Raw genomic sequence first — 11,758 nt, 5'->3', positions numbered from 1 at the left:
ATTTTGGCCGGAAAACGAGATTTTGCGATTTTGACGGGAAAACGCGTTTTTGCAGTTTTGGCGGGAAAATGAAATTTTTCGATTTTGGCTGGAAAACGAGATTTTACGATTTTGTTGGAAAAATACATTTTGCAGTTTTTGCGGGAAAATGAAATTTTCGGTTTTGGTGGGAAAACACGTTTTTTTTTGCAGGTAAACAAAAAATTTCGGTTTTGGCGAGAAAAGAAGATTTTTCATTTTGACGGGAAAACGATATTTTGCAATTTTGACGGGAAAACGAGTTTTGCGATTTTTGCGGGAAAACACGTTTTTGGGGTTTTGGCGTGAAAACGCGTTTTTGCAATTTTTGCAGGAAAACAGGTTATGGCGGGAAAACAGTTTATGGCGGGAAAATACGTTTTTGCGATTTTGGCGGAAAAACATATTTTTGTGTTTTAGCAGAAAATGCGTTTTGGGGTTTTGGCGTGAAAACATGTTTTTGTGATTTTCGCATGAAAACACGTTTTTGCAAATTTGGCGTAAAAACATTTTTTCCAATTTTGGCGAGAAAATACGTTTTGGGGGTTTTGACGTGAAAAATTAGTTTTTAAGTTTTCGCGGGAAAACGCGTTTTTGTGGTTCTGTCAGTTTTCGTATGTGATAAAATGATATTATGTTTAGGTTTGTAATTTGTGAATTACATTAAGGGCATAATAGACATTATACCATTTTGAATGAACCATCTCCATTCAAATGATCCAAATTGGTTCAGCTGGATGAACTTTAAAATTAAGCCTAAATATCTGAAAGTCATTCGGATGATCCATCTGGATGAATTGCACTTTTAGTGCATAAACAAACAAAACTCTCATCTTCATCCAAATGGATCATCCGGCGTGGAGAAACAAACAGGGCCAAACGAAGGAAGGCCAAAACTGTCAATGCACAAACAAATCCCCAATTTAAGGTTGGCTCTCTTTAAAACTGAAAACGACTGCAAGCAAACCTCTTGTCTACCTGTACATTCACACACACACGCATAGTCTAATGTGTGTGTATAATATATTCATAACATAGATGCTTGGCTTTTGGGGAATAATTAAATAATCTAACATCACCAATTCCATACCTTAAAAACCTCCAAGCCTCCATCTCCAGGGCAGAAACAAAACATCAACATAGCTAATTAAGAGAAGAACATGGAGAAAGTGTGCTGCATGTGCGGCGACGTCGGATTTTCCGACAAACTATTCCGCTGCGGGCACTGCCGCAACCGCTTTCAACACTCGTACGTACCTTCTCCAAGGCTATATATAGTGCATGATCATATATATATATATATATATATATAGTCAGCTAACGGATTTCGTAATTTGAATATATGTAGCTATTGTAGTAATTACTACAGTGAGTTTGCGGAGCCGACCGAGATTTGCGACTGGTGCCAGAGCGACGACAAAAAGCTGAGCAGCGTTGCTAAACACGGCGGATCTTCTTTTTCTTCTTCAAAGAAGAAGAAGGCTTCTTCCTCCGTAAATTACGAGAGCGGGGTCACAAACCAATCGGAGTATCCTTCCGGTGGCGGGATCAAGCATGACAATAACCATCACGATCAAGTGGCCAAGAGCGTTGTTGCCGGACCTGCAGGAGGCGGCGTGCCGTCGCCGAGGACGGCCACGCGAAGGTACAAGCTTCTCAAGGATGTCAGGTGTTAGATCAATTTCTGAAAGAGAGCTTAATAATATAATATGCTAAAATAATAATAAAAATGCGCCTTTGAGATATGATTGAGTGGTTTACAAAATATTACGATTATCTATGTATAATTAATTAGATATAGTGAATGTATATCTTGTTGAGAAGCTTTTCGTACTAATGTTGAAAAAATAATGAATTTATGTTTGTCGTGAGCTTCCATTTAAGTTATTAGTCAGCAAATATATTAATTAATAACAAGTATAAGAGCATATTGGGGAGTTCTTACTGTGAGATTTTTAGTAGAATATAAGAACAACACCCTAAGAATCCTCCAATGATTATCGCTTGATACCCAATATGGGGTCTTTAATCTTTTTATTTATTTTTTTGTTCTTAAAAAAAAAATTAAACCAATCGCGGGCCGTCACGTGTCGGTGAGCTCCGCAAACAGTAAAAAAACTAGCCCAACACCGATCCTCACTCGCGATTTTCGTGACCGTTTTTAAAATAACATGTGGGGCCCACACATTAAAATCACACAAAATCGGGTTTTAGAAACCGCGATAATTATGGTCTTAGAGCATGATTAATCCAGAGTTCTTAGAATGAGTTTTTAGCGCAAGTTAAGAAACTGTTTTTTAACTTTTAACTAAAAAAAACTAAAAACTGATTTTTAAATAAAGACTTTAAGAACCGGTTATTGGTTTTTTTAGTTAAAAATTAAGAAATAATTTCTTAACTTCCACTAAGAACTTCACTCTAATAGCTACAGATTAATCATGGTCAAAGTTCTGTTTTTCCTCGAAAACTTTTCGTAAAAGTTTTTTTTATCTAAATAAAAGTCGCATCGACGTACTTATTACTGATAAAGTGGTAATGTTTTCTCAAAGTTTCCTTCACGCCATTTAATGCGAGTAAGAAAAGTCACCATTGTAAATCATAGTAGTGAAATCTGGAAACCCCGATTGTCAACAATTTTTGGGTGTATACACGCGTGCATACGCGTGTGTGTGTGGGCAGCCGGTACATGATTGACACTTTGGTGCGGGAATAAATGTGCCGAGAGATGGAATGGACAATATACATTTTTTTTAGCAACAGATTGGAGCAATATACATATAAATACGAATGGTGGGGAAGAAACAGATTGGATACGGGGTGATACTACAGTCAATTAGTACGCGTCGTCATACTATAACGAACACCTAGCTAGCAGATGTATATTCTATTATTATATACATCTCCTCTTCTGCTCCTCTCTTTGTTACTGCTCTATAGATTATTCTGGCATGTTTTACTAATATATATACATGAAATCCGAACGTAAAGAAAGAGCTCAAACATTCAAAAATATTATATTCAACCATGTTGCCATTTCATATGAAAAAATTCGTATTTTTATCTACTATCAAAGCAATAATCTATAAAAAGCAACGTAAATAAACATGAAAAAAATCGCAATGCGAACCAGTAATTTATATATAACGATATAAATAAACATGCGCTGATTATGATTTATGAATACATAAACAATTCTTTAGGCCATTAGTATATATATATATACACACTAGGGTAAACCCGCGCTTCGCGCCGATTTTTCGTTTAGCATTTGTTTCGTTTAACATTTATAACATTTGTTTTACAGATATTTATTAGTCTATATTTTATTAATTCAAATGTCCTGAAAATTTTAAATTAAACATCAAATTATTTCTATATGAAAAAATTTTCATCAAAATATATATGCTTATTATTGGGTCAAAATGTTTAACTTACATATTTTAGAAAATATCTTTATAAAAATATTTTTTGTTTAATTAATATTTAATTATAAAAAATTATCTTAATTTTTAACTTTTATAATAGAAAATTATTATTTCAACATAACAACATAAAATATATAAGAATTATCTTATTTAAAAAATAAGATTTACAATAAATAAACAAATCTACCAATGTTTTGAAAATATTTAGGAGATCTCTTATGTTTTAAAATATTCATCTTTTTTACAGATTTTTGTATGTTTATGGTAGGACATGTAATCGAGTACTGCTTTTGTATCGGTAAAAAAAATATCTTAATTTTTAAATTTTATAATATAAAAATACTACTTCCAAAAAACAACATAACATATATAATAATTATCTTATTTTTCAAATATGATTTAAAATAACTAAATAAATCTACCAATGTTTTGAAAATGTTTAGGAGATCTCTTACGTTTTAAAATATTCATCTTTTTTATTTGGAAATTTGTTTTTTGTATGTTTCTTGTAGGACATGTAATCGACTACTGCTTTTGTATCGGTAGAACATAAACATGAGTTTTTGTTGTAACCAGTTGGTGGCAACACATATTAGCAAAATTTACAACTGTTAGAGAATACATTTTTTTAAACTAAACACAAATAATTTAAAATAGTAAACTGTATATGCTATTGATGAGCTTATATTAAAAATATCCAAAAATATATAACCTTTTTGATACCAAAAATATAGATATAATCTTTTCATGACATATAGGAAAAAAATCTTCTTATATGATATTAATAAGATAATATATCAAACATTTGTGTAGACGATAATTATCATATTTTTCTTAAAACTGTTTATTATCTAATATAAATATTATTAAAATTATCTATTAAAATCATTGAGTCACCTAAGAAATTTTTATATATAATAATAAATAAGATAATATCAAATATTTGTATAGATGATATATTGTATTTATCATGTTTCCAAAACTGTTTATTATTAAAATATATAATAAACTATTTATAAAAATTACTGAACAAAACCTAAAATTATGGAGAAGATGAAAAATCAGCAAATTCACTTCTCAAATAATAGTATAAATCATTATTTTCTTGTTAAAAAAATTATTATCCATTTTTGTTATACCTTGTTTACTATAAAGATATTCATCTTCAGTTTAATCTCGCTACGGTAGAATAAACGGTTGTCTATTATAATTTTCGCTTGTTTTTTTTTTTAAATATTATAATTTTAATTTTGCTCTTATATGTTTCTTATCAATCTGTTTTATATTATATTTTTGGTTCGGGCTGTGGTTGAGGTCTTTTTTTAAAATTCAATACGTTAAAATTTTAATATATTTTCTATATTCATGTTGATACAAAATATTCCAGATAGAAGAAGGAAAAAATATCTATGCAATGTGTTTTAATATTATACACAGATTGAAGATCTTTATTTTTGGAAAAAATATTCATGATTGTTCAAAAAAAGGAAAAAAATATTCATGATACATCTCTTTCTTTTAAAACGTTTATGTAGTTTTATATAAAAATATTTCAATTAATGAATGTGAGTAGAAATATTAATAGAATTGGGTCCAAGAGAAAGCTCCAACCAAATCTCATTTAACTTTCTCGTTTTGATTTGTTTTATGTTGTGTTTTTGGCCGTTACCAATCTAAGGAGACCGCCAGGATTACAACTGAGAGGGATTTTGTTCAGCTAGTGCTTTTCATGCATGGATCCAAGCTCTGGTGAATCTCGAAGTACCTTTGTGAATGAGTTTGAGTTGGTAAGATAATTTAGCAATTATAAGCAGCAATTAAGCTAAGTTTCCAACCGCAGAATAACAAACACATGGGAAGGGCCTTCGTGCTAGTAGCCCTAGTTTGGCATGAAGATCCTCACCCAACATTTCTAACAATGTGACACACAACATTGCTGACAATGTGACACATCTTCTTTGGCGGATTTGATAGCTTATATGTTTTTGCGGCCGCAATTTCTTCTAACATAATTGTATGTCATCTACATATACTTAATCTGTACAACAGATATATATATATACATACTTTTTTGACCAGAAATTGATGGTGTTTACATCTAATTTATTTTCCATTATGTTTTACCAAATACTTACGGAATGGCCATTCCCGTGTTTCTAAAGGCAGAGCTATCTTTTAGTATGGTAATCATTTTTTCGCAAAACCTTCATTTAGTAACAAAAGATATATAATTTCATCTACAATAGTTTGTTTGCTTGATAGCCAAGTAGTTTATGAAGATTATGTTGCATGTCCTCCTTGTTGTGGCCATTCTTGACGTCTAATTGGACGGTTTACTATTTGCACTTCATGGAATGTCAAGCAATGTCCAACACTTTTTGGCTAAAGCCAATATCTTCTTATAACGAATCACCCAAAGACGTTATCCTGTTTGATTGTGATGCAGCATATAACATATAGGTTTGTAAAATATAAATTATAAACCTCCATAGTCAGTCTTCTTGATTCAAACTTACAATTGTTGAAGTTGCTTGGATTTTTGTTGACAATAATGTAGAATGAGCTTGCGCGGATGCAGTTGCCGAACACCATTAGATGGTGAAGCCTAGAAGATGCCAATCCCCTGCCACATTCTGCTCAGACGACCTCACTCACATTTGTTCAACCCTCTGCGATCTGCTCCTGGGCTCAATCAAACTATCCTAAGAAACAAAAACCGTAACAGCAGCAGCGTAAGGGAAGCTGAAGGAGACGATGTTATTACCGTGTCAAGAGCAAGAACCAGACAACACAGATGAGATTGACCCATGGATGCTTTTGGAAGATGGGAGAAGCTCAATTCTATCAAGCAGCAATGCTTCAAACAACAGCGAAAGGGGCAATCTTCGAGCCAAATGAGTCTACTGTGCATAGTTGTTTTTATGATCATGAGAGATCTCTGGAAAGTGAGAATCAAAGGAGCAAAGAAGCTTGGATCGTTGATTCATTCTTTTGGATGAACCCTGGCTTATGAAGAGCAAAAGAAACTGAATACATTTTCGAAGTTTGACATTTAAAAAAATCTGATGAGAACATAAGGAAAAGAAGAAACGTAGAAGTATAGCCAAAAACCTATAACTTATTCAATACCTCTCATGGTTTTGTCTACACAGAGAATATGGTCAGTCCTCTTGAATAGCTCTCCTACACATCTTTTCCAGCATCCTACAAAAAATCAAAATCAAATCGACTTGAAAACAACTATATATCAAGCCTCTATATTTGTGGCTTGCTTCCTAGAATCAGAGCACCAGCATGGTTTCAAGTCAGCAAGTAGAACAGACGACTTCACCATTATACTAAGAATGAAATTGTGCAGATGATTCTCAATGAATGAGGCCTAACCTTTTTATAGGTGAGAATCACCGCCCGGAAAATGAATAAGTTTCATTGACTGCGAAATCGTGGTTGTATTGGGAAGGAAGATTTAATTGGCTAATGACGTTGAATCAAGGCGATTTGTAACGGTTTCGGAGGTGAAGGATCGAGACTGAAACGACATGAACGCGAAGATAACTGTCAAAGCGTCCAGTCACACTTCTTTTCAGAGCCGCCATTGTAGTTAGACGGAGACTCTTCTTCGAAAAGAAGATGAACCCTAGAATGGCCATTGAGGAAGAAGATATTGGCATAACAGGCCAGACTGTTTTTTCGTTATCAGCCTAAACTCAGTATAAAATCTCTACAATTACCAAAGACCCGTTCAAGCCCAAAAAAATACCGTAAGAATTGAGATTGAAGCTGCGTTATGTGAGGGAAGGACATGTGTCACTCTCTTGTTTCTCTATTTGATGAGTTGGCTGCATAAGAAGAGAGTCAATCTCTACTTTATATAATAAGATATCAGCGCCGGCCGCGATTTCGAAGTAGAGCTAGATTCGGCTAAATAATACAGTAGGGTTATAACGGGCTCAAAGGATTCTTCTTGGGCTTGTAAAATCAGATACTAGCCCACAAATTGTACAATGCTCACAAAATCACAATATCAAAATATCACTTTCTTGCATCAATTGAACTAAAAGCCCTCTACTGTTTGATATCCCTTTCCAGTTTAGCTCTGTTGGAGGTTGATTCCACCGTATCGGAAACTTTAACGTACGCACGACCATGTCTAAAGACATACCGAATGAAATACTGGGGGGGGGGGGGGGGGGGGGGTGATATGGAATTAGCCCTCCACCATGAGAATAATCCTAAAATGCTAAGTAGAAAGTTGGAGTCAGGGAAGGAAACCATGAGGAGAAGCAATCTGGAAATTTAGAACATCTCCATTGAAATATAGTTTCATAAATAAATAAAAAGTATTGTATGATTAGCTTAAGAACATGGGGACATCATCAAAGGAGTCCCCGCCTCTTTCAACCACTATTTTTATTTTCCTGAAAAATGGAACCACGTGGGCTTCATCGATGAGTCGCTTTTCTAAAATTTGGTTTGGTGTAGTTTTGTAGGAAAATTCCAGCAGCACCATCAGACAAAATGGACAGAGAGTCAATCAATCAATAACTCAGTTGCCCAAAATGATTAAACGATGGACGAACCACCCCATGCACCAGTACCTTCCCCTGTCTTTGCTTTTACCAGCAATAAATTCTATCATACATTACTCGTATCCAATCAACCAGAATGCATGCATGATCACATTCATTCTAATAATTTAATTTGAATAAAAATAAATAGTTTAATCGACCAATCGATTGAGCGAGGTTAATATAATAATTAAGTCAAACACACATTTAAAACAATTGAAAGTAGGAAAGGCAACATGACCAAATAACTATCAATCTCCAACAACAACGACGACCTTAAATATTATACGTAGGAGCTAAGCTACTCCATATTGCGGACGTGGAAGACGACGCTGTGGTTTGGAACTGCCTCTGCCGGAAACATTCCAAAGAAATTGGGGTCGGCCCGCTGGATGGAGACGCTGACGACGACTTTACACCCGAATCGTTCGCTGACTCTGAAAGTACGATGCACCACCAACCAAATTTAATGAGAGAGATAGAGATTAGTTAGTGAAATTATAATCTGTAATTAATTAAATGGATATGAGAAGTAGGTAAAAAACCAAGTACTTGGAGTGGTGATAATATCCGGAGTGTGTTTGCCGCTGGCGGAGGCTGACTGGTGACATTTACGGCGGCGGCGGTTATGGTCAGCAAGTCGCTTACGGCAGCTCCGTTTCCCGTTGTCGAATTCCGACAGCAAATGGAACCTGTAAAAAAAAATTATGATTAATCGTTTTCTTTCTTACAAAAAAAAAAAAAAACACGACAGATAAGACGACTGAGCAAATTATTAAGTACGAGAAAGGGATTAAATGATTTTTTCGTAGGGTTGAAATTTGGAAAAGGAGGAGAGAAGCCATTGCCATCGGGATCACCCACAACCACATTGGAGTACGTACACACGCTCTCTCTCTCTCTCTCTTTCTTTCAAGTCTCAATGATTGATGGAGAAGAGAGAGAACGATTAAATTAATGGAAGGTCATTTCCATTACTTAATAACGCTAATTAAACCTTTTTTTTAAAAAAAAACATCATCTTTAACTAGGAACTACTACTCCGTATATACAACAATATGGGAGGACGAACGGAACATTAATATAATTTAAGTATGTATATGTACGGACAAAAACATGCCCCCCACACATGACACAGCGCCAATGGACCATGGATTTTACAAAGGTAAACATGTACGGACGGGCAAGAGGCCTAATGATACATGTGTGTGTGTGGGTGTCAAAGGTGGGATCTTTTAGGAGACAGAAAAAAATAAAAATAAATAAAAAAATAGAACCTGCTACATTGCTGACAAAAGCGCTGGCTGAGCCCCGCAGCCACAACCGTCGAAGCTTTTGAGTGGAATTCGCACACTTTGTGGCGGCGGTGGTAGTGTTTGGCGTGGCTCAGATCGGCGTTGCATCTCTCCGCTTGGCACCGTGGAGTAGTAGTAGTAGTGCTAAGCGAGTTCCCCATTCCCAGCAGCTCGCCGGGTCGAGACCTCCTGTACAGCCTGCTCACGAAATCGTCGTCTCCGGCCGAGAAGTAAGTGCGTCCTCCCAGATTCAGGCCTATCCTGTTTGACGTGCTGAAATCGAGCGACCGAGAGACGTCCACTTCCGTCTTGGGTACGAGGAAGTTGTAAGAAGATCCGGATCCTGCTGGTCCACTTTGGTCGAAAGAGAACAAGGCTGAAGCAGAAGAGTGAGCATGGTAGATGGAATCGGATGAGCTGGAGGAGTAAGGATTAGGGTCGTAGAAGGAGTGATGAAACTGGTTTGTTGGGATATTATGAGCGGTCTGATGATGACCATATACGACGGTCAAATGTTGTTGGGAAGAAAACAGCGGTGGAGAAAAGTTGTTGTAAGGGGACTGGTGATGATTGGTTTGGGTCGGGTCGAAAATGGACAAGGCTCGGGTTGTGTCAAGGTCCTGGTGATGGTGTCGTTCTTCTCCGGATCCCATTATGGCGGAGGTGTTGTCCCATTCGTAGTCCAACATTTTCTTGAGGAGATCCCGAGGAAGATGTTTTTTTTTTGCAATTTAATTAAAGAACAAAGTGAAAGAGAGAAGGATGAGAGGCTAATAAAGGAAGGGGAGAGGAGACATGTCGGTGCCTAATAGGTTATGGAGTGGTTTTAATTGTCTGAAAGCAAGCAACGTACTATACCTCTATTAGAATTAGAGTCTTTCCCCCTCTGCCAAAATACCTCTCTTTCCCCCTTACTTTCTATTTGGGGAAGGTTTTTCTGGTGATTTCCCCTCGCTACATATCTCTTTTTTTTCACTACGTACATCATCTCTAAAATGATTCTTTACTTTCTGTTTGTTTTTCTTTAGTTTTGTATATCTAGTAAAAACGATAGGCGGATTGATCTTAAAAGTATTGTGTGCCCTACTTAAGTATAATAAAGTGAAGATGGAGAAGAAAGGAACTTGTCACATGGGTAGTGATGCTCTCTCTCATGTCCAGTGTGCGTATTTGAATAATCTTAATGTACCTAACATCAATCAGTCATATGCACCATTACTAGTAATTTCTAATTGTACCGTAATCTAAATCATTCCAAATGTATCTCTACTTAGTTTACGTATTGCTTGCTTTTGTAGAGCCTCTCATTGATATTTGCTTTGACAAAGACTATTACTGGATTCTGAAGTAAAAAGTAAAACAAAAAACTATAGAAGAAAAGGTAGAGAAAAGAAAGAGGAGTTGCGAGTGTGTGGTTAAGGATGATTTGGGTGTGTGTAAACGCGTCTGGTCTATCCATTTATTAACGTTGGTTCTAACGTCTGGCTTGGGCCTCTCTGTTTCCAACATCTCATCAGAATCCTTTTTTTTTTTTTGAAAAATACTAGTAGTAATAATTTATAGCCGTTTCGTTACATTATACTAGTAGTATTCTCTTTTTCTTTTTTGAGAAAAGGCATACTAGTAGTATTTTCTACGGACCGCATATAATCCTCTTCAAAGTAACACATGATTTTTACGAGCAGATAAATAAAACTAATAATAATACATATGTATTTCAAGAGCAGATAAATAAATATCTAAAAAAAAAAAATTTAGGAGAGAACAAAAAAAACAGAAACAGGGAAGAAGACGCCAAGAAGGTACTGTGAAATGCTGTTGGGGTTTAGAAAGACAGGATGGCATTCCCGTAATTAGTAGGGAAAATGAAGGTGGATCGTCTAAGGGAGGACAAAAGAGTGAGCGATCGTATCTGCATTCGCCTCTCTCTCCTCACGCGCTCACGGTACTTCTGTACACAAACCGACGGTTTAGATTCAATCGTGACACGTGACGCTGTAGGGGAGAGAGTATAGGGAAGCGTGAGAGTGAGATGATAATGAGTCCAAAAATTGAGGAGAGTAGGCCCATTTAGGTGCCAAAAGGCTGCCATCGACGTTGACTCAATCGTACGGACTGGACGGTCTATTATCCTTCTCTCCTCTTCTGCTTTTGATTCTTTAAAAATTCAAATATAAAACTTTCAATCCTCACAGTATCCCTTATATATTAATTGAGGAACATTTGAAAAGATGTAACCTCAATTTTGTATTAATTAAAAGAGGCCCCAATGCATAGGTGGCACTCAATTAGGTAGTCAATTACATTCAATTGAAAAATAAGTAGGTCCACATTCAATTTTTATATGTTGTTAGATACATAAGTTGGTCAAACTATATGATATAATGATATGATATGATATTTTCTTTCCTTAAATAAAACCTACGGAATTACCATAAATGACTAATATATA

General features: G+C 35.6%; 2 protein-coding genes across 2 annotated transcripts; one reads left to right on the top strand and one right to left on the bottom strand.

Moving 5' to 3' along the window:
- Positions 1–996: 996 nt before the first annotated feature.
- LOC106308428 lies at positions 997–1,896 on the top strand. The gene is made up of 2 exons (XM_013745590.1): positions 997–1,267; positions 1,367–1,896. The coding sequence occupies exons 1-2, from the start codon at positions 1,179–1,181 to the stop codon at positions 1,692–1,694; spliced, it is 417 nt and encodes a 138-aa protein (XP_013601044.1). The 5' UTR covers positions 997–1,178; the 3' UTR covers positions 1,695–1,896.
- Positions 1,897–8,150: 6,254 nt separating this feature from the next.
- LOC106308423 (squamosa promoter-binding-like protein 8) lies at positions 8,151–10,022 on the bottom strand. The gene is made up of 3 exons (XM_013745584.1): positions 9,289–10,022; positions 8,564–8,703; positions 8,151–8,448 (listed from the first exon to the last, which is right to left on the bottom strand). Exons 1-3 carry the CDS (start codon positions 9,993–9,995, stop codon positions 8,288–8,290), a joined length of 1,008 nt encoding a protein of 335 aa, XP_013601038.1. The 5' UTR covers positions 9,996–10,022; the 3' UTR covers positions 8,151–8,287.
- Between the last annotated feature and the right edge of the window lie 1,736 nt (positions 10,023–11,758).

Source organism: Brassica oleracea, chromosome C8, assembly GCF_000695525.1.
Source record: "Brassica oleracea var. oleracea cultivar TO1000 chromosome C8, BOL, whole genome shotgun sequence".
In the NCBI taxonomy this organism is placed as follows: Eukaryota; Viridiplantae; Streptophyta; class Magnoliopsida; order Brassicales; family Brassicaceae; genus Brassica; species Brassica oleracea.
Note: the sequence above shows the minus strand (reverse complement) of the source record. Positions and strands in the feature narration are given on the sequence as shown.

Bases quoted from the DNA above. Each gene is read 5' to 3' on its own strand.
- LOC106308428 (XM_013745590.1), top strand. From the start codon at position 1,179: ATGGAGAAAGTGTGCTGCATGTGCGGCGACGTCGGATTTTCCGACAAA. The intron at 1,268-1,366 runs GTACGTACCTTC...GAATATATGTAG, and splicing joins CGCAACCGCTTTCAACACTC to CTATTGTAGTAATTACTACA.
- LOC106308423 (XM_013745584.1), bottom strand. From the start codon at position 9,995: ATGTTGGACTACGAATGGGACAACACCTCCGCCATAATGGGATCCGGA. The intron at 8,704-9,288 runs GTTCTATTTTTT...TTTTTTTTACAG, and splicing joins TTTTGTCAGCAATGTAGCAG to GTTCCATTTGCTGTCGGAAT. The intron at 8,449-8,563 runs GTACTTGGTTTT...TCGTACTTTCAG, and splicing joins GGATATTATCACCACTCCAA to AGTCAGCGAACGATTCGGGT.